This window comes from Zootermopsis nevadensis, unplaced genomic scaffold, assembly GCF_977971745.1.
Source record: "Zootermopsis nevadensis isolate Lab colony 2312 unplaced genomic scaffold, Znev_1.0 Znev_ptg000010l, whole genome shotgun sequence".
In the NCBI taxonomy this organism is placed as follows: domain Eukaryota; kingdom Metazoa; phylum Arthropoda; class Insecta; order Blattodea; family Termopsidae; genus Zootermopsis; species Zootermopsis nevadensis.
Window position 1 is genome coordinate 21802092 of NW_028259142.1, and position 23314 is coordinate 21825405.

The 23314-nt window shown below is 38.9% G+C and overlaps 1 protein-coding gene across 7 annotated transcripts; it reads left to right on the plus strand.

Moving 5' to 3' along the window:
* The first annotated feature begins 537 nt into the window (after positions 1–537).
* phtf (putative homeodomain transcription factor) lies at positions 538–22634 on the plus strand. 7 transcript variants are annotated; one of them, XM_022073120.2, is made up of 17 exons: positions 538–644; positions 2640–2725; positions 4892–5031; positions 5749–5969; positions 6896–7076; positions 8022–8121; positions 8524–8691; positions 9919–10678; positions 11836–12165; positions 12821–12866; positions 12946–13068; positions 14236–14437; positions 16544–16772; positions 17817–17978; positions 20007–20150; positions 20439–20534; positions 21814–22634. In XM_022073120.2, exons 2-17 carry the CDS (start codon positions 2700–2702, stop codon positions 21961–21963), a joined length of 3078 nt encoding a protein of 1025 aa, XP_021928812.2. In that variant the 5' UTR covers positions 538–644; positions 2640–2699; the 3' UTR covers positions 21964–22634. The 7 variants fall into 7 exon arrangements, with proteins under 7 accessions (XP_021928812.2, XP_021928813.2, XP_021928814.2 ...); XM_022073121.2 differs by having other exon boundaries at positions 539–648; XM_022073122.2 differs by having other exon boundaries at positions 556–669.
* Positions 22635–23314: the final 680 nt, after the last annotated feature.

Sequence of the window (23314 nt, forward strand, 5' to 3'; positions counted from 1 at the left end):
TAGAAAAAAAATCATTCTGACAATCACAAAAATTTAACATGTTCAGTTCAGAGGATGTTTGGTGAGATGAATTTGATTCTCTCCTGTCTTCTAGCTGAAAACAATACACAAATTTTACCTATCGTTTTTTATTGGGAAATTTGGCCTCTCACATGAACGGGAAATATGCACAAGATTTTCGTCGCAATGTCTGAAAGGAAGATACCACTTGGAAATAGTGGGAGATAATATTAAAATGTAATATAAACAAAATATTTTGGGAGGGTGTATACTAAATAGTTTTATCTGATTCAAGGTGGAAACCGTCGGCTGCTTTTTGTAAACCAGGTAATAAACTTTCGGGCTGGAGAATATTTTGAATATGAGTGACTGCTCCGTGGAGTTCCTGAATTTATGTTTCAGATTTCAGATAACACTACTTAACGCTGATGATGCTTATATCCTCAAACCGTTCAGTACACCTTAGATGCCACTCAGTTAAAATTTACTTACAAAATTGAAGGAAATAGTGTTGGTAAACCTTGACATTTGGACCATACTTGGTTATGCTGCTACATCTAGAGGGCTGGTTGTCAACTTACTAGAACAAAGAAGAGTCTATGTGGTGTCTTGTTTAGTGGAAAGATGTGTGTGGTGCGTTAAGTGTAGGTAAAAGAAATAGCAGTAAAGGTAGAAGACAATACTGTGATGTGTGTTGTTTATTTCGTTTAAAGAATCTACGTCAGGAATATGTATGGTTATTTTAGTTTATGTATTATGTTGTATTGCATTTCTGTTCTTCAGGGAAGGTTATAATCCTTTCCTGCACTTTACTGAACTTACGACTGTGTACGTAACTAAGGATATTGCATAGTACATAAGCGCTATCATATTTTAGTTGCAGCAGTCCTGGACATCGATAACTCTATAGGAAGTACACCTTTGTTATTAACACGTCTAATAAAAGTCATTGTGAAGGAAAACGTATCAACTATGGTATGGTATGTTATAAAGAATGTGAGTTCTTATATTGGAATGGCACCCATTTAGAGTTGGATTGAGATGTCAGGATGTCCCATGGTCTCTCAAGGCTGATGCCGTGATAGTGCCAGATAACTATGCAAGTTGATTGACAAGTGTCATTGTTTCCACATTTCATTTATTAAAATTTTGAAACAAATTTTCAAGTTGAAATGCACAAAATCGTCAGAACACAGTGATTGACGAATGCAGTCAGAATATGTGTTTTTCACTGGGGCAAGATAATGGTAAGTCCCATTCGCTTATTTAAGTAGATGTCTGTTTCATAAGTGTGAAATGGCAGCTTGTGAAACAGATGAAAGTTCTGAAAATGTAACAAGCAACCAGGAAAACCAAAAAAATAAGACAATTTTTTTATAGAGAGGAATTTGGTAGTGATACAAAGAATATGACTTGAGAAAATTTTTACAGAAGATTGGAATGCAACAGAACATTATTTAGAAATAAATAGGAGACAGCATCGGAGGAGAAAATAGTGGAGGAACTGCTGAATGAACCAGGATTGGCTGAAAGGACCTGGTACCCATTGGATAGGAGGCTGGGTAGACCCCAAAGCCGGTCTGGACGCAGAGGGTAGTGGAAAAATCCTCTGCCTCTGTTGGGGATTGAACCCCAGTCTGTAGCCAGTCACCATAATGATTGAGCTATCTGACTAGTGTTTAACTGAATGCCACACCATATGCAGGCATATGGGGAAGTGGAGGTATAACTCCACACATTCTTAACCTCAGCACTAGAAGGAACCGGCTGGTCATCTTTATGCCCTGACTGCTTTACCCATTGTGTAGGAGGCTGGGTGGGCTCTGAAACAGTCTGGACACAGTGGTGAAGAGAAAGATCGTACCCTGCTGGATATCATGCCTCTACAATATTTGCATAGAAGAAGAAACAGGGTTACATAAGGCAGTCACTTATTATACCCAGAAGTGATTTTAAGTAGTAATTGTTTTTATTTTTATTTGGCATTGTTTCTCACAATCCATATTTCACTTCCAAGACACAAACTTGATTTGAATATAAGATTGTGCAGCGTTAGTGAAATGTTTTGTCTTCTTTGTTTTTTTAACGTCTTTAATTAAGAAAATATCATATTGGCCCTTCTGTTGTCCTTATGTATAGCTGAATATTTTGTACAAGTCATGGAAGAATGTAATATATAATTTAAATTTTCTTGTTAATTATCAGGAACTGTGTGTCATTGTTTTGTTATGTGTGACAGATACAATGCAAGATTACCAGTTGTGTCCAGATTTAAATTTTTTATATCTGATAATATAAAATGAAGCAAAGGAAGCGAGAAAATGGAAAAATAGAGCTTGTCACGTTGACACCGCTGCTTTTGTATAAAAGTTCAAAACAACTCTGCTGTCTGTATTCCTAGACAATGTGGACTCTCATCATGAAAGTTAGCGGATCATTCAAAACAGATCAGGGATAGGTATTTGTGCCTGCAGTGGACAAGACATTTAGCAACAGCCTAATTTCTTTGCTCAGCTTGGAGGTTGTGTTAAATTATTCTTACCGCTTTTTACCTTGTACGTAGTGAATTTATATACAGCCTTCTCTTTTATTTGTAATATTTATGGTGGCAGCAGCTAATGTGCACGTGATGTTTGCAGAGGTTCCTCAGAAATGTAGGCAGTTCCTGCTACCAGCAGACTGCGGGGACAGGTTGGACCATGGGACTGCGGGAAATTGTTACATGGTAAGGAGTTGTTACCCTTTCCAAATGAAATATGTCTCCAAACAGTTTCTACAAGTGAGATTTTAGTTCATTTTCAGGACTGAACTGAGGAATGTGAGAAAGTGAGTGGTTTATATTAAGGTTAAGTGAATAATCAGATGACAGGGATTGGTCAATTAGAGCCATTGCATGAGGAGGGGTCTAGCTCTGCGTGCCAAAATAGATAGCCGAGGACTCTTAAGGGCTGGACGGTGGTGATCATGCGTTCAATTACAAGTTTGTGTGACTTGTCTTCCTGAAAACTGTGTGACCCAAGGAGCTGTTGGGTCTTCTGTAGATATCAATGTCCAGGAAGGGGACATGACCATCTTTCTCTTTCTGGATGTCGCTGTGTGTGCTGATGTGATAGTCAAAGAAGTTATCGAGCTTTCTAGTCCATTGGGCAAATCAAAATACATCATTAATGTTCTGGACCCTGCAGTGATGCTTGTAGGCTGCTCTACTGAGAGCCTGTCCTCGAAGTCTGTGTTTACAGCAGCAAGCCTATGGCTACCCCATTTATTCTTTTGTACAGCTGGCTGTTGAAGTAGAGAAAGAAAATCAGGATGTGGTGAAAAAGTCTGATGATGTCACCATCAAAAGCCAGCCCGGCAGATTCAGAGTATCCACAGTTGGCAGCGTTTTGAAGATTGAGATCGTGTCGAAGCTGACAAGAATGTCTGAGGTGTTGTCGAAGTTTCAGAATTTATTTTATGGTGAGGTGAGTTGACCAGACTTGGTCCCAACAGGCCGGCTAGGTGTCTTGCAAGGCCACTAGTGGGAGCCCCAGCAGTAATGATAATGCCTCACAGGGGTACTCCTTCCCTGTATATTTTTGAGAGCCCATAATTTATGGATGACATCAAACTGTGTTGTGGCAGTCTTTCATCAACCTTGTTTATAAGGGAGAACTTCTTGATAAGAAGCACGATTCTCCATTCTGTAGCAAATGTGGAGTCTTTGGACAGTTTTCTGTGTGCTGGATCTTGCAGAGGAGCAGTGATCTTCTGAGTTTAGTAATAAATGTCGAGGATGACTGGATCAATGTCCTTGTCTGCTGGCAGGATTTAAGATCAGTACCAATTAACATGTGGTGAGCTCAGCTTTCTTCTGTGGCTAGATTGGCTCAGGGCTCCCTACATTGAGGATTCTCACAGTATTCTGTCAGACCTCATATGCAGCGTTGTTTGAAACTGAGAAGAGAAGATGGCTTTCGTAGCCTCAGTCAGGATCTCTAGAGTCTGCAGTACTGCATGAGACACAACATAGTTAAGGCCTTTGGACAGGGCTGAGAGCATCACATCATTTAACAAGTCACGTAACTTCATTGCAGCCTTCTTACGTAACTTTTGGATTAGGCTTTTGATAGTTTTTGAATAACCTGACAATTATATTCCAAGTTGTCACTGAAAGACGGCATGAGGACTGAACTTTGAAGGCCTTTTGGCTCCTCAAATGCCAACGCAGAGAGTTATATGAATCAACTTTTCACACCATTTCCATTCAACAACACTGTAGGCATGGAAACTGCGTACATGATTTTTTTTTGCCCAAACCTGACTTTGCTCAATAACTCCTATTCGAACCTTAATTTCCATTTGGCTCAGTGTCTATTTGTCAGTGTTACCAGCTGAGAATTTGAACTGCTATATCGTACTGCCAAAACAAGGCATCCAGGTAAGTGACCAGTCCCATTGTCTTGATTATTTTTGTTCTCCTGCCGCTGTTTTAAGCTCACCCCAACTCCTTACCTGCATTGTGACATGATGCTGTGTGAACCATAGTGTAGCGTAGAGGTGAGTGTACTTGTTTCGGAAACACGCTTTCACCTGGTAACAGCCTGTTTTACTCTGCAGATCAAAAGAAGAGCTGTGTGGATTCATTTGATAAAACTCTTGTCAGGTTTTAATGTTGTGACCTGCACATTGTGCTCCTCTGTGCATCTTAAATAAAGTGTTATACTTATCTTCAGTAGAGGAATTGTGAATTCTGTCACACTTATCTTTATGCTGCAGTCTGTTATCTCTGGTTAGGATTTGTGTTTTATCACCTTGAAAACTGAACTCTTTCTTAATCACAGATGTACTCTAGATTACAGGCAGTTTTATTCAGTGCAGTAAAATGAAATTTCGGTATGGTTCGCTCCAGGTATCAGAAAAAAATTGGTACCTATGATAAACAACAGTGGGAAAAAACAATTGAGCAGCGGATCCTTCATGGTCTCACCCATGTTCCCAAGAAAACGGCCAAGCTGAAGACTGAGCTCATTGATGTCGATCTGGTTCGAGGTACGTTGCATTCTCTGTGAACTTATGGAGTGAACACGGTGAATGAGAGCAGTCCTTTCAAGTTGTGTCCTAGCTATAGTCCAGCCCATCTAAGCATAGATTTCACTATCATAATGGTAGTACAATTTTGCAGTGGCCGTCACAAAATTAGATGTACCAACACTGCAACCAAATTGTGCAGTGTTGCAGCTGTAACTGCAGTGTCCAGTCTGATTCAGTGGAGTTGAATGTTTTTCGAGACTCGTAACTTCAACCAGCTCTAATATTTTTACTTAAAATGCACTTGGTGAGAATGTATCTTACCAAATGCGGCCAAGTTGATAGCATTCCTTCGTATTCTCGATGTCCTAGGTTCAAATCTCAGTCCAGCAGCCAGCAATACTGACAGGTTTTTCATGGTTTTTGTCAGTCCTTCCAGGCAAATGCCAGGATAGTACCTTAAATTGGACGATTTTGAAGCTGCCACTGGACTCACTTGTTGTCATATGTAACACATCATTCGTAATTGTATGTCCTTAATTTTACCAACTTTTGTTGCAGTTTTTTTCTTTAAGAATTTTGCCTAATATTCTCGTTGTAAATTGTGAAGCCAGCATTATGTTAATATGGAATACTCTTGTGTGTTTTAACTTATATCAGAAACATGTCTTGAATTAGTAGCTTTATGGTGTTGCCTGTGACATGTTTTTTAAAACTGAATTTTGCATCATGCTGTAGGGTCATCATTTCCCAAGGCCAAACCGAAGCATGGGCTGTTGACAGTTACTCGATTAGCAGCGCTGCGACTCCTCTTGCTGCCTGTTTACAGTCGTTGGTGGATCCAGCAGACATCTCCCACAATATACGCCCTTCTGCTTCTCATGTATGTGTTACAGCTCATCAGTACAGCACTTTACTGTCGTTACTGCGCCTTTTATACCGAAGAAGACTCAGCTGAGGTAGGTGAGGGCCCCATGTATTGTATAAAGGGAAATACTATGTTACACATTTTAATTTAAGTACCTTTTCTTTTGTTTCTGAGTCCCATTACTGGTTAGCACTAAACTGTGTCTATTCTTTGACTGTAGGTGATGCAATTCAGTTAGTGACATAGTTCAGCGTGTAGTCATTAAAAAGTGACTAGATTCTGTTTTCAACGTACTTCATATGTTCGTATGCCAGTAGGTAATTCAAACACTTAGTTTATATTTCTCTCTCGTTTTGGTAGGGGGTATTAATGGATGGTAACAAAAACAAATACTTTTCATAAGTAATGTATTACTTTCATTATGAATTATCATTTTATTTTGGCTAAAAATACTTCTTTCCTAATCTGATGTTGACATAAAGTTTACGTTGTTCAGATTAATATGTGTGGAGGGCATACTATAAAGTAGAAAGTATTTGATTAGAGTATGAAAGATTTGAGGTTTTCACAGCAGTGAGTCTGAAGATGGCTCTCTTCTGGGTTGTTGCACAGTGTAGTCGAGACTAAATTTCATGTTCCTAGAGCCAAGGCAGAAATAATAATTTGTGCCTAAAATTATATATGAATGTATGTGTTTGCACAGTGTTACATGATAGGATGATTGTTCTTAGTACATTGGAAAAAAATGTGGAAGGAAATAATCATGCCCTATTTTGAGATATTATCTTAGTGTCATCCTGGTGAGACTGAGGAGAACCATGATAACCCTTAGTCAGGATAGCTGGTTTGTGTGCTAAAATTTGAAGTCAGGACCTTCTGAATATGAAGCCGTAGTGCTAATCACTTGACTGTGATGTTTATCGAGTCCTGTCAATTGTTTTTAGTGAGCTTCCGTCAGATGAGCTCACTGATGTCACTTTCAGTCAGCACGTGTTATCACGCATAGTTTTGTTGCAGCAACATGTGTCTGCTTCGGAGGTGTTGGTACCAGGAGCGATGATGCTGGTTCTCAGCTTGATACACTCACAGATTGTTTCAACGCATACTGGACCAGCAAGGCACCTGACTGGAGCAAAGTCTCGACGAGTGAAACGCACTAAAAGGCGCCTTCTTTTTTCGTCTCGTTCACGTACAGTTTGTAAGTGACTTCATTTTCAGGAATTTACGACCTGCAAGAAATTCATGTATCGTACTCCAGTATGATGATTGAGTCAGTTCTTTTAGTCATGGGCTAAATTGGATAAAAATTAATGCTCAGTATTTGTTTCACAAGGACCAATTTAAAAGTTAAAAACCGTATCTCAGCTGCAATCTGAATGTTGATAAAATTAATGTTTTCAGTTAACAAACAAAGTAACAGTAATTTTTAACATTAATGTCATGAAAATATATAAAGGAATGCATGAAGTGGCAACTTATATTTTTTATTTTGTAAATGTATTTACTTCATTCTAATCATTTGTAAATATTACTGTTTTCTTCTTATTTGTGTTAATACTGTAGAAGCCCATTGGAATTCAGTACAAATGATTTATTAATCTTGCACACTTCATTTTCTTTATCCCTTGTGTACTTTAATCTTCTTCTCTTCTTTCTCCCACATTTTTTTCACACCCATTTCACGTCTTTTCTCACTTTCCTTGGCCCATCTCGGATGCTATGTTTCATTATGTGGTTTATACATCACATTAACTAACCATTTATGAGAGAAAGAACCTTTCACTGAAAGGATCAAACTGGTTTTCATTTGATACAGATTTGTTGTTTGTCTGAAAATGACTGTCTTCTCTGATGATGTAGAAATTTATGAACATTTGAGAGAGGATATTTGCCCTTATCATCAGGGCTAGCATGATGGAGGCAGTAAAAACCTCTGTAACATCAGTAAACTACAGACTTCAGGGCACAACATCCCAAAAACTGTCATCTTCGTACTGCCAAGAAAACTGCAAGTCTCATGTTTTTTGTTCAAGAAATTAACCCGTGAGCCACATGTAGGAGTCTGGGAGCCTACAGGTTAAGATTTGTGTAGATCAGTTTGTAATGCTGAAGAATGATTTTGAAGTGCATTTGTGTGTTACAGGCTCTGACTCGAAATCTTCTCCTGATACTGGCTCAGAGAAGGCTACGTCTGTGGGAGAGCTTGGTGGAAGCAAATATAGTAAGAGGGCGCAGTTACGGAGGTAAGGACCACACATTGATTTGTTCCTGTCGAGTTTTTGTGGACAATGTTCAACGAGTAACTTCGTCTTTATCATTGAATTATTTATTATTCATTTTAGGAATTAGGGTTTTCTTATTTTATTCACGCTGCACCTAATGTTATTAGTCGTCCAGTGCGTAATGAAATATTGGACGGCTGTCAGCATTTGACGTATCATGCGCACACTTACACACATACATCCATGTGCACATGCCTGTGTACCCACAGTTGTTTTTGATTTTCGATGCACAGTGAAAATTCATATCATTCAGACTAGGCTGATCAGAACTGAGATTGCCCTCTATTGTTCAGTTCCATGTCAAGAATTATTTTCCCATACATCACTGTGCTGAGGATTAAATTGTTATTCCTTATCTTTCAGATCCTCTGCAGAGATTGTTCGTAGGCGAGTTGTCGCTTGGGATACTTCTGGAAAAGGAAAGTTTGAGAGTCATCTTGGCCAAGAAGGCGAGAAGGACAGACGTGTCAACTCTGAGGAACAGAGGCAGGCAGCCGGAGGTGTTCCAGCAAATGCAAGGCAACGAGTCAGGTGCATTTTTCAGAATAATATTGCATTGTAATTTTATATAGTGAATCTGTTTCCTTGACGCTGGGCATCATATGTTGTATTGATACTCTATGGTAACTAATACAATTGTCAAGGATCTTTCATACTTCATTATTTAGCTGAAAATTTCTATTATTGTGGAACTGGAATGTTCATCACCGTCATTACAAAAACACAATCTTGTGGGATGTAACACTAGGGTTTTTACCATGAAGATGGAGGTGATATGTTTCTCTGAGACCACGTGGTGTCACAACCCAGAAAACCTCATGACAATCTCAAGGGTTAGTTCACAATAAAAGTGCTTTAGTCCAGGTCACAGTCCTGAAATATGTTTCTCTAACAAGGGAATGGGCGTGTCACAAATCGCTTTGTCATGTCAAAACCTGACCTGAAATTTTGGGTAGTTCAGAGCCTATCTAGTAATGACTGCTCACAAAATTTTAGCTGCCAATGCTTGGTGCAAGGGTGTGAAAAAATTACCAAATTTGGGATGTGGTGTCAGCATGCCTTACAGTGGCGCTGTATTCCCTGGTGTAGATGGCCAAGATAACAAACAGCAACTGGTTGGAACTGCTAGGTCATGTAGATTGCCCCAACAACTTTGATGAGTTTTTAAATGTGGATCAGTTGATCCCAACCACTGAAGCCCAGCAACAAGTTTGTGCATCCCTGACAATGAGCGTGTGGTGTGTGAGGGGGGAAGGGGAGGCGATGCATCCGCTTCCAACATGTTCAGCTCAGGAAGATGTTTTTGTGGCACTGTTGGTGTTGTTGATGGGAAAACTCTGAAAACAGTGGACGACATTCAAGACTTTGTGTCTGATATTGACAATCAGTCTTTGAAGCAAAGATTGATTGAATCATATTTTAAGAAACAAGTACCCAGTGTTAAGTTTCAACAAGTGAATTGTGCACAGGTTTGAATTTATGTTTTAAGTGTGTTAAATATAGGAGGAGTTGGAATAAAATCTCTTTTGACCTGGTTTTCTCAGTAACTGGTACTCATATCACAATATTACATTGATATTTCTACCCAAAACCACAGCGAAGTCCACAGTAAAAAAAATTGATACTTTTAAGCTGAAATTTTTTGTTCTGGACACTTTAAATTAATCAGGTTTTACTATAGTTTCTTTCTTACATATTTGTTTGGAGTAAAATCATGTGATTCAACAAGGCTTATCACTGTTGCATGTTTATCTGTAGATTGCAGGTGGTGCCACTGGATAGGAATGCACACGAGCAACGCGAGGCCACGCCTCTTGATGACGATGGCTTTGAGAGTCTGAATGGCAATGGCTCAAGTGAAAATGGCGAGGAAGCGGCAGAGGATGCTGAGGAAGCGGGAGGAACGCAGTGTAAAGTTGCTGAGGATCTCGGTGCACAGAGCAGATCTTCCTTGAACTGGAAGTCATCAGTCCAGGACAGTGGAAACTTTTCTGTCGTGGGCGAGAAGCAGAACGAAAGAAGTCGCTCATCTTTAAACTACAGTAGTCAGTGGTTTGAAGGGTCCCTGCAGAGTGTGAAATTCTCATCATCATATGTTACAATGCCAACATTACAGATTACTCAACACATTGATATTTTAAGGTTTCCTGATGGACAGGAATTAACTGCAGAAAGTGTTTCTCATGTTGGCTGTCTCAAAAATGATACTTTTAGTGATGAAGCATCCACAATTTTAGATCCTATAGAATGTAGTGAAACTAAGTGTAAAGTGCCAGAACAGACTGGTGATAACATTCAGAAGTTGGTAGTTGATTCATCTGCAGAACATAGTCACAAGAGCAGCCGGAGGAATACGTTAATAAATGAAAGCAAACATACAAGGTTAAGTGACTCATCAGAGGATGAACAGCACACCCCATTCAGAAAATTCAGGATGCAAGACGTGTCCTGCAGGAGTCCTAGTGCTGATTCTGACACAGACATCACGGATGCAGAAATTGGGGATAGATCGCCTCAGGTAACATATTTCTAGTTTACCATTGAATAAACTTATACCAAATGTCATTTGTATTGGCCAAAAGACCAGCTGTCTGAAGTTAGTATTTGTTTCTCTGCATAAACTGTAGGAAAGTACTTTACCTCTTTTTCTGCAAAAGTGTGTTAATCCATATTGCCTTGGCTGGGTAAATAAATCTGAAAAACTTTATTTAATATAATGTTATTCTTTAGGCTACATACTGTCTTTACATTTACTCTGAGGTGTAGAGTCTGCAAGGACAAGCGTACCAACATTGTCTTTTACAATCTGTTCATGCCTAAAAGAAGTCTTGGCTACCACGTGAGATCCAGTCTAGTGTAAGAAAACTATAAATATGTGGTTTACAAAAGCACAACCATTATTATACACAGTGCGGCAACTGGAAAACGGGACTGATGCTGGGAAAAAATGATGGTTCCATGTATGAGCAATCTGAGCATTGTTTTTTCAAAGTAGCTTCCTCCTGCATCTACACACTGCACACAACGATCATGAAGCTACTCGGAGGAATGGCAGATGGCCATGTCTGGAATTCTGTTCAGTACTCTCGTTACAGCCCTTTGAATGGTGTTCATGTCATCAAAATAACAGCCTTTCAGTGGTGCTTTGAGTTTTTGAAACAAGAAGTCACACGGCGCTAAGTCCGGTGGATGCGACAATACACAGACTTTTTTTGGTGGCCAAAAACTCCCTAACAATGAGAGCCTTATGGCTTGGCGCACTGTCATGCAACAGGAACCATCTACTCGATACTGAGGCCGTACACGACGGATTCTCTGAAGCAAACGTTTCAAAATGTCCAGATAGTAGACAGCAGTAGATGGCAGCATCAGTTCATGCCGCATAACACCAGTCCCGTTTTCCAGTTGCCGCACTGTGTACACTGGTATCTGTTGTGTGATGTAACTACTTTACTCATGGTGAACTAGTTTTATTTAATAATTACACAGTGCTACAACTCAGAAAATGGCTGTCTTTATATTCAGTGCTCTGAGAACCTCAGATCCTGCCTAGATCACTTTCATTTGCTTTATAAGGGAAAAACTGGGGATATCTTAACAAAGTGTGACAGCAGCATTTATTCCCTTTGTTGCATGTCTTCTGTTAACAAAGTATTTGTGTCCCCGCCTTACCAGAGGGAAAGACTTCTTGTGCGCCGAAGTGGATCACAGGTCTTACCGCTGTCATGTGGACAGCAGAAGAGGGGGAGACTAGCAGAGAGTAGTTACAACAGCAGTTGTGAGAGTGAAGAGGGCGAAGTGCTTTCGTCACCTGGCACGGGAGGCGGCTGTTGTCCCCTTCTCGCGGAAGGCGCCGCGTCGGCCGGCGAGTGGATCGGAGTCACGACCAACAGCGAGGAATGCAGCTATAGTTCAGAGTTGGAAGAGTCAGACAGTCAACAGGAGTGTAATGTTCGGGACAGCATCGAGCTCAACGATCATCCTTTTGCGTCGGAATTTGAACTGGTGAGTTTACTGTAATAGATATGTAGACTACACTGAACGTTGTGGTTGAGTGGATACCATTTCTGCTTCATATTCAAGAGTCTTTTTCAGCATGGAAACAGTCTTTCCGTGACCGATATTTCTCTTGGATTTTCTTCTTCACTGCAGGCAAATGGTGGGATAGTATAGTATCTTTTTATCCCATAAGTGCTTCCTTCCATCCTATTAAGGGCTCTTAAGTTTTCGTAATCATCACTGTGCCTTCTACCATTTTCATGCATCATCAACATTGCCTCTGTAATCATCTCTCTTGTCTTCTTTAGTGTCCTCTTTGCATGTTGAGCATATGCCACATCATGAGATTTCAGGTTTTCGTAGCAGTTGGTGCGAAGGTCACTGTCTTCTGGGATGTGCTATGTGAACGCATATAGACTGACTTATTCAATCTGACGAACTTTTGGGTACATGGAATGTGTGTGTATGACTGATGTTTCAGAGCTGCTTACTGCCTCTATCAGCAGGAAATATCAGTCAAGTTCTATGTGACTACATGGCGCAGCACTATAGAAGACAGCCATCTTCAGCTACCACTTCGCCACCATAAGTGCTGTATAATCATATCTGTATTTGCCATGTGTGTTAGTGTGCATTGACCTTCTGCGTGTTTATGTTCCAGTCACCTACTGTAATCTTGAGCCCAAGCTGTGCAGCATCTGACAGAGGTGAGTCGCTTACTCTGTTCACTGATCAGGCTACGTGCGTAGGAATGTTCACATTATGTACACTGCCTTCTCATTTCAGTGAGCTGTACTGTGTGGGAGAGTCGTGACGTAAAGAAGGCTGACCTTTCTGTACTAGACATTAGTTCTGCCATCATAGCACGTGTTGAGTCTATGCCAGAAAACATGGACTACTTCTATGTAGGTGAGTTGCGTCGACTCTGTGAAGTGAAGTTGCATGGGTGGAAGGGGACGTAAGTTCATGGGAAATTGTGAACCTTCGTGTAGAAGCCAATCTGTTGCCATATTTGTAATTATTAACGTCTGAAAAAACTGTTTCATGTATATTCTGTACAGAATTTATAGTATGTTTAACCAGTCTCAATAAAAACTTTCGCATTTTTAATTCCAGTGGCTCATCAGAAATCATTATCAAACCAAAAAGTGTAAATTCAGATTCTTGTTGGCTGCTATTGCCATTTGTTACCTTACCAAAAGTTACACATTTCAGGATTTGACACCGTGTGGTGATAATGCCACGTTTCCAAATTATTGCCATGTTGCTACCATCCCATCTGTTTATGGACTGAACAGTTCCACACAGGTTCATTGTTCTGTAATGTCAATCTTTAATTAGGTTACTGCTTCTTTTAAGTTAAAGCAGTGGTAATTGTGACGTGATTGCATCACTGAACCACAGTCCTATATCATACGTATATTAACCCTCTCAAAATCATAGGAAACTGTGTATCACCCAGTAGGATTTTGTGGTGATTGTGAAGATGGCTGTCTTCTGGGTTGTAGCACCATGTAGTCTTGTAGAAGTTTACCAGCATTTCGGGAGTCCTTGCTGCCTCCGTCATCAGGGTGATGAGTAAGGTGTGCTCGTGGAATCACTTTTAAATATAGGAACCAGTCAGTTGAGGCAGAACCTTGACCAGACTAGTGGGGGCCAGTAGCCGACAGGAGGGGGGGAGGACACGTCATCATCTGTTGGCTCCCGGGCCCTTTCCTGTTTCTGACCATACTCCCCACTGGTCCAGTTTAGGTTCAGCCTTGGCTGGCAGTTTCCTATATCTCAAACCGATTCCACATCCACAACTTTCTCATCGCCCTGATGGCGGAGGGAGCGAGGACTCCTGAAATGTTGTGTAAACTTCTACCAGACTACACAGCGCTACAACCCTTTGGACAGCCATCTTTTCTACCACCCACTTCAGCAATTAATAACTGTATTTTTACCACAGAGAATGTTGGTGGGTTTTTGGAGGTGAGTTGTGTTCGTTTGAGGTAACGACTGGGTTCTTGGATATTATTTAGACAGGCTTCAGCTTCAGAGGCTTAATAATGCATTTTATTCTGATGTGATTAGGGGTGGTGATGGCCATCATTCTTGCGTTGCTTCCATCTTTGTGTCGACTGAGTGATGTGACGCAGGAAGTTACCCCAGGTACAGATTCTGCACCTCCGGCTGCTATTTCTGTAACAGTGGTGGAAATTACTGGCACACTGCTATCAAACCTGTCTGGTTCACTTGTGCTACTGCTGAATGTTGCGCTGGGAAACACTTTATGGTGAGCTGAAACAAAGTTTTCCTTCACGTACTGAAATATTGTTGTGTCAGGAAGCAGCAAACATGGAACAACCCAGGTTCACATTGTCTTCACTTGTATATTATTTCAGTCCCATTGCCTGATGGGTTTTTTTTAATCCGTGCTTTAAGCACAAATCTTTAACATGCCTATTGTTTTGTTTAGGCTATTATGTGTCTTGATTGTTGCTGTACCACACATAATTTACTTCATATTAATTTGTGTGATAAAAAGTTTCCAATTGACTACCTTCTTATAGCTTCTCAAGGCTTATGTATAGTGTTGAGTCCATGCCCTGATGTTTGATACCTGTGGTTGAAGCTCAAAGATTCTGGACATCTTATTAAAGATGCCATGTCTTGAAACAAGCCCTTTAAGGGCTAACATAGTAATTCATGTTTTTTATAAGTCATTAATTGTCTTTTACAAGTAAAATAATTGGTCTATGGTCAGATTGGAAGACAAATGCTCTAAATCAGAATGACGATCGATAAATCTTGGAAAAATAAAATAAGAGTCTGCTTCCCTTGCACTTCTAGACTTGCCATTGCATCACAAACAATACAGTGATTGATAATACTGATGATTACTTTTTGCTCATTAACAAATACTGGACTGCATGTGCTTTACAAACAACAATAAGAAACATATTCTTTTCCAGATATCACAGTCTGTATATTTTGGTATCCATTTCCAGTTTCTCGTGGTTTGAGTTCACATAGACGCTTTAAAACATATGTACTTAATATGAGAAGTGCACAATTTTTGGTTGGGTAGACGTATTCATGCAAAACAGTCGTCAAAAATATATATTTAGACATCAGAATTCAAATTTGCAAGCATGATCTTCACATCAGCGCCATCCCCATTGCCGTGCCCACTGATGTACGGGGGAACGTTCGCAAGTAACTGACATTCTGCTTTGATCTCTGGTCTGCTTTCGGAGGACTTGGAAGAGTTATTAACATCATTTAATTTTTCTTTAAATTAAGCAGAGATATTGATGTCTTTGCTCGACAGACATTTGGCATAAGTCATTGTAGTTAATTGAAAGTACAGACACACAGAACGGATCACAGGTGACTGGAATTACGATGCCAGCAGCATGCTTATATCACTTCTGGTTTGGGACTTGGAAAAGTTCAAGGGCTGGAATCATGTCATACACGGACTTCATGAAACATGATGCCGTGGCCTTTTCTACCCATCACTGATTTTAGGTGCTTTCAGTTCTGTAGTATTGTCATTTCTGTGCCCAGTTTGGGCAGAGCCCTTTAGGTGTTGCTGTACTCTGTTGAACACAGTAATAACTCTTTGGTTCCATAATACGTGGGGAATTTATTGACTAGCTGAGCAACTGTTAGCTGCTTGCCAAGAAGGACTCTGCTTCATGGAGTTAGTTATTTGGTTCATTAGTTGGTTGATTGCTTTGCTGGATGGCTGTTTAGCTTGGTTGGTTATTTGGGCAGTTTTACTGCCTTAGGAAGGTCAAAATGTTAGGTCCATCCAGGTACAGTATGTACAGCAAGGCAATACATGTCCGGTTCTGAACCACATTTTGGAAGTGTGTGTGATCTTCCCAGCCTGAGGAAGAAACTTTTCTCCTTTGTAATGAACTTCAATGTTTTTCAGAAACAGCAGTCATTTGGTGAGCATGGGCAGGTATGTGCAGATTGCAGAGTGGCTTATTTGGAAAGGTTATTATGTAAAATTACAGAATTACATTCAAGATGAGTACCCAATTTTTTTCAGTGTCCATTCATTTTGAAGAAAAAATTGGAAGTCATTCTTTCAGTGCAACTTCTTAGGTCCTTGTGTTATATGTTGTAAAATGGTGTTAATACGTACCAAATCATTGGACTGTTGACTTATATTCAATAGGAGATAATTATAATATTTTTAGTGGCTTCTGTCATGATACATCAGAAAATTTGTTTTTTATTATGTGAAATTGCTAGTGATTATCACTGTGGCAGGTATTCACATGATGAAAACAGTTTTTTGATTTATCAGTAAGTGATTTTGAGGAAATTATGTAGCTGTTAATGTAAGTGAATTCAGTGATCTTATATTTGGCTTTGTTGGTAGGGAGCGCATGTTGGTACTGATAGCCCTGTTTGAGCGCTTCATGCTGTCTACACTGTTCTTCTTCCTGCTTGCCGTGGCAGAACGGACGTTCAAACAACGGTTTTTATATGCCAAACTGTTCTCACACCTTACCTCATTTCGCCGTGCACGAAAATCTGAGCTACCACACTTCCGCCTAAATAAAGTGCGCAACATCAAGACCTGGTTGTCAGTACGCTCCTATCTCAAGGTACAGTAAAATACTGATACATTAAAAAAATCTACTCTTGGTCATAGTTTTAGTCAGTTATTATACCTATTGTGGAAAGAGTGAGCTTTAAAATATAACATTTCATTTTAACGGCATTACATCAGGAAGAAATGCTTATTTACTTATCATTTGGACATTGCGGTAAGAGAAGTACACAGAATTGGAATAGTGATGGCAAACTATTTAGAATTTTGGCACAGTAAACCCATGAAAATTATCAAAGAGTGGTCTTTAATCTCTTAGAAATTGAGCTTGGTACTCTTAAAAACACTCCATGCATATCACCAGTACACAGTGTCTTCCTTTGTCTGCACTGCTGACACACAGGACACTTTCTGTGGTCTTGCTCTCTTCTCATTGGGTGGAAGCTTGCCTATTAAATTTGTCTCTCAGTTGTGACACTATGTTCTCAAAAGAATGTCAGCCTGGCACTCGTGTTGCATACGTAAAATAGTCCTTAAGCAAACTGAATTCTGAGCGAGAAGTGATGAGTTCTCCTCCTGTTCCTGCCCTGATGATGGAGGCAGCAAGGACCTCTGAAACGTCAGTAAACTTCTACCAGACTACACGACGCAAAAACCCAGAAGACGGCACTCTTGAGACCATGACTGCCTTCTTGCAAGTTCTTACCCACTCACCATTCATAATCATCTTCCTATCTCATTTGATGCTTAGCAGTTGAAACAACATCGTTAAATAACCTGCAAATCATGCAGTTATCAATACACTGTTTTGATGTATGGAATTCAGTGAACTTATCTCTCGTGATTTGAGTAACAAAAACATAAACATGTACTGTGTGGTATTTTTTTGAGGAAGTACGTAAGAGTAAGTACCTGTGGTAATGAAAAGAAAAGTAGGCCTTTTGTAGTTTCAAGATATGCACATCTTTCTGTATATGTACTGGTATATAATCTTATTTTGACTGTCTTCATTGTTTTTGGTTTGCAGTAATAAAGCAGTTTAGCGCTGTGCAGCGCATCACACAACTGCTGTAAATGTAAGTGGTTCTTGTACTTCCAGAAGCGTGGGCCACAACGGTCGGTGGACGTGATAGTGTCAGCGGCCTTCCTGATCACGCTGTTGCTGCTCTCGTTTCTCAGTGTGGAATGCCTCAAGGTCAGTGTCGACATTATTATACCACATGTAGGCGTGGAACTGACAGGATTGCGAAGCTCCGCCTTCGTGAGTAGGACATTGGTCATTGAACTGACCCTCTAATTCAGCTAATCCAACTGTCCAGATTGTGTCTTGCTGTGATTTAAAGTCTCTTCTTGTGAGAGAATTGAAAGTCTAAAATAAAAAATAATAACATAACATGGTTTAATGTGTATCATGTATAGCTGACAGCTGATAACATCATTACAACCGCGCTTACAACAGCAATCAGCGTACATGGCCCTACACCCGCAGGATATGATGATATTAAACAGACAGAAGTCTTAATTGTCATCTGTCACTTTGCTCATCATGTGATTTATTTCCTAGCCTATTCTTCCCATCTTGATCTCGGTCTCCCTCTCAAGTGTTTTTATTTATTTTCATGTTCTAAACCTTTTCTTTTCCCTCATTCTTAAAACCCTTTCCATACTAGCTTCTGCTTTTTGAAATTCCTGTGCATAGAGATTTAGAAAATCCTAAAATTGAGAAATCCTTCCAGGCTTCCTCACAAGGTGCCTGGTACTGTACTGCTTAAAGTTTGCTACTGTTGGTTTCTTAATATCTGTTTTGGTGTTTGTCCAAGTTCCGTACGTTAATGTGGGCATGTAGTGAATTTTAAGTAGACTTCTTTCCCCCCCCCCCATCTCGGGCACTTCCAGAATATGTCCCTAACTAATCAGTAAAATGTTCTTGCACTTTTTACCCTTTCTGATATTGTTCATGTAACAGTTCCATTTGCCACTTTATTTTCTGAGTTCTTAAGCTTTCCACTTCCTCTTTTTTACTTCATGATTATTACATTTTATGTTTTCTTATTGTCTTAACTACACATTACTCTGAAATATTTTTTGTCATGATACGTAGCTCGTCGGTTTTAAGTAGATCAGTGACATCTACTAAGAGATAAATGAACTACTGATGAAGGGTTGACTGTCACTACGAAATAACCTAGAGTTTGGAAAATCCGTACATAATTTCTGAACATCAGTGTAATGCAGTCCGTTTCTTCCATTCTGTACATTCCTGCAAAAAAAAATTCAGTGAAGGTGGTGGTGATGATTATGGTGCAGTGCCAGTGATAGTGATGATTGAAGCCATTATTTTGGTGTTCTGCTTCTGCAGCCAAATGGCCATTTACAGACAGTACAAACTAATGATATATCAAAACTAATTTTTCGACAAAAATAACAATAAATTACATTAAAAAGTATATAATTATGGTATACAAAAGGCTAGTAACACCAAAAGCGTAGTTATTTTAAAATATAATTAAGTGTAACCAAAAGTTTATAAAACAAAGTTTCATGTGGTAAAGCAACACCAAACAGAAGGAAATCTGTAAAATTTCAAGTAGAAACACAATTTCCAACAGCTTCAAGAAAAGAGGGACAATATTAATACCAAAACACTGACTAAGAAGACATGTTTATGACTTCCTAGCGCATAAATTGTGGAAATTTAGGTGTTTTAAAGCGGTGTTTGGCAAACTTTTTTCACGTGCAGCATATCCACATTTTTCAAAGACACATGAAAACATCACACAATTTTGCATCACAAAATGGGGCATGTACATTGTCATAAATACGTATCTGCATGTAAATCCTTGCTCCTGAAGTGTGCCGACATATGAAAACAAAACATAATACTTGTTGAATAAACTTATCAGTAATGAACCTCTGTGTTTAAATTATGAAAAATAAAATAATTGCCTTTTTTTAGTTATAATGTGCAAAAATACAGTTTCAAATAAAAATTAGTGGCACACCTGAAACATTGTGGCATACACACACACACGCACGCGCGCATCAGGTAGTAGTTGAAAATATACAAAATGTTGATATAACATTTCTCATTTGAAAGCCAAGAATATAATATTTATATTGCTTATGTCTGTTTTAAATTAATTAAATCTTCCTTGTCTTAAACATTGTTTCCTCTTAGAATTTCACATTTCTTTAGCTGACTGACATTGCCTTTTTCATGCATGTGTTGGTAGTAACTGAATCTGATAACTCGTTATGAAGAGCATGCTTCTGGTTCTAATGTTCACAGGACTCTGTTCGTCTCCACTCGGAATATAACTTGGAGGCACTGGTGTGGTGTTTGGTGTTGGGCGTGTTTTTACTGCGGTTCATGACGCTGGGCACCAAGATCAACCGCAAGTACCGTAACCTTTCAGTTCTAATAACAGAACAGGTATGTCATGATGGAATGGAAATTTGTTATTCTAGAAGTAGTGGTGGATTGCAGTTGTGGAAAGGAGACTTTTTGTATGTTCTTTAAGTGAACACATAATTTTGAGGTGAAATCTGCTGTTGGGTGACTGTAGGAAAAGTTGTTTTGAAAATTTTATTTTAATTTGTATCACTTCAGTATAAAAAAAGTAAAAGTTTGCACACGACATAAAATAGATCACTTTAAAATGTAATAACGCTGTATTTTGAATATGTGCGTGATGTTGTACCATAAGGCCTCATGTTGCAGATCAACTTGTATCTGCAAATTGAACAGAAACCTAACAAGAAGGAAGAATTAATGGTTGCAAACAGTGTTCTAAAATTGGCTGCGGATCTGCTTAAGGTATGTAATGCTTTATCATTCATACAATGACAAAGGTTTAACGTGAAAATGTTCCACTAAATCCCCTGCTATACCGTACTATACTGTAAGTACAATAACCCCTGAAAGGATTATGATTCCTCTTTAAACTGCAGAAATTAATCAACAGAATAAAGGCTGTGTGAATTTATGTATCTTTTTAATGCTACTTTAAATGTATCCTTTTTATTCTTTTTCAGAACTTGTCGCTCACTTGAATCTGTAGAAGGTACTTAGCCTTTAGTGTAGTGGCATGCTTGACATTTTTCCCCTTCATTTACACCACTGGAAGCAACTTACGTGAAAGCAAAAATATGATAAATTTTCCATGTTCCACTATGTTGCATTTTCAGTTTCAAATTTGTGATGCCTTTACAAAACTAATCATACACCATTAAATGTTCAGAAAAATATAAAAAAAAAATCCAGTCTCAGCCACTGATGTGAAATTGACGAAACAGACCATAAAGTATACATAAAAAATGCAAAATGGACAGTGGCATTTTGAATGCACAACAGACTGGATTTTCATTAGACAGACATTTGATTTCTTTTGACTTGAGGCTTTTGTGATGACTGAATACAATAAAATCCTCTAGGGCAACAAGCCGTGTCAAAATGGAGTTGTAGTTGAACGTTTCAGAGACATTCTCAGTCTCTATCATCGAGGAATGATGTCATGGCCCCACGTTGACGCTTGTTGCACGAGAGGATTTTATTACTTTTGGGATGTTGTGGGGAAATGGTTTAAGAGAGACAGACTTCCCAAGTTTACGATGAAAGGCAACCAATGAAGGATGACTTGAAGAGGTTGTTAAGACAGCTGAGAGATATCCCAAATTCTGACAGCTTGACGACCATGATAAAGACAGCCATCAGCATCACTAACTCCCTGGTTTAGGCAGGCTCTTCCTTGAGCGTATCATAGTTCTGGTCAAGAAATCCCATTACGGTATAAGGCTGCCATTATTGGATAGGTCTCTCAGGAGGCCTCCATCACTTATCCTTTTTTCTTCACTCACCCTAGCAATTTCTGTATCACTTCACTAATTTGTTTGTTGCCAGAATAACTTCAACATATGACTTTTGGCAGAAGTAATATAAAAACCCCACAAATATTCTTTCCTTGAACAGTGAAGTCGATTTAGTGATCTTACAACAAAAGTGTCTTTGCTGTAACTCTGTGTGTGGCATCTGCTCTCATTCAAGCCTTCCTGTTGCAGATATAATCGGTTCTAAATTTGGGTTTAACATATTGCAGGAACTGGAAAGCCCATTCAAGATATCAGGCCTGTCAGCTAATCCATACTTGTACACTATCACCAAGGTAGTGATTCTATCTGCTCTGTCAGGGGTTCTGTCAGAAATGCTGGGTTTCAAACTTAAGTTACACAAGATCAAGATAAAATGAACACGAAGGTCAGAGAAGTTGCGATTTTCTGTTGTTCAATTTTTATGTTTTATCTGTGAACAATGTCAGATCAAGCAGTGTCATTTGGTTGGTAATCCTTGACTGCTGCTGTATATTTTTACATAGAATATTTGAGAAGTCAGTGTGTACATTTTGTATGATATGAAAAACACATGGTATTATTAGTGATTTCATTGAAATTATTGATTGTCACTATGTGACAACATTATATTTGTAGTGTGTTTCAACATGTTAGAAGAAACTTCTTGTAAGAGCTAGTCACAGTTCTGGGGGTCCATAGATCTTCCATGTCCATAGGACATGTTAATGAAATTAAATATCTTTTAGAAACTAGATAAGAAATGTTTTGCTGTTCTATGTGATACAGTTGTAATGAAGACTTTTATGAATCTCATAATTAAATTGTAGAAGTATTTGTTGTTTGTGAAAAGAGGCAAGAAATTATGAATGTCTGAATTACAGATTTCTCTAAATGCAAATGTTCATAGAAATCAATAAATTTTGTTCCCTATTTTCCTCCATAATGTTGTATCCTGGTAATGTGCTTTGATCCTCGTGTTTTGCTTGTACATAATGCAAAGTTTTGTCAGATGCTTTTACCTGTACAGTGTGATTTTTAGTGATAAATGTTGCATATTATTGCAGATGAATTATGAAAGTGTTTCATGTGTTCAAAACCTGTTTTGCTGCCTGCAAGTATATTCTATATTATTTGAGGTATAATGTTGGTCTGGTATGAGATTTTCATGGCAGAAGTTTGGATTCTGATCTTTCGTTACACTGTGTACTCTTGTAGGTTATTTCTGAGGAACCTGTAGTCTTCATCTGCACCTTCGACTGACCTTGATTTAGGTATTTGGTGTTTGCAATAAAATTGTTTGGTGATTTTGATTTTGCTCATATCGATCTACATTCACCACAAATTGAGTTTTATCGAATTTCGAAAAAGAAAAAAGGCTAATTGTAGAAACAGTTGTGCATATGATATAGAACACGGTAATATAATACTTTTATGTGAAATCTTCAGTGTTGTGTTTTCGGAGGTATAGTAAATGTTTAATGATACAACGTGCACAGAATAGTAATTTCGGGCCTTTGAATGTATCTGTAATGCAAATACCTGGGCTCATACTACTGCAAAAAATAACATGACGTTCAAGGAAGTATTTAAAAAATGTAGGCGCCGGAACTAAAAATGGAGAACTTCCATATTTTCCAAACGAAAATGTTTCTTGTCAAAACTAATAGTCGCCCAGTTTGAAAGTTGTTTGTAAGTTCCTAGCCGTTTATGGAACCCAAAGACTGATTACCGTGTTCATATGAGCCTGAT

Bases quoted from the DNA above. Each gene is read 5' to 3' on its own strand.
- phtf (XM_022073120.2), top strand. From the start codon at position 2,700: ATGGGACTGCGGGAAATTGTTACATG. The intron at 8,692-9,918 runs GTGCATTTTTCA...GTTTATCTGTAG, and splicing joins AATGCAAGGCAACGAGTCAG to ATTGCAGGTGGTGCCACTGG. The intron at 20,535-21,813 runs GTATGTAATGCT...AACATATTGCAG, and splicing joins TGGCTGCGGATCTGCTTAAG to GAACTGGAAAGCCCATTCAA.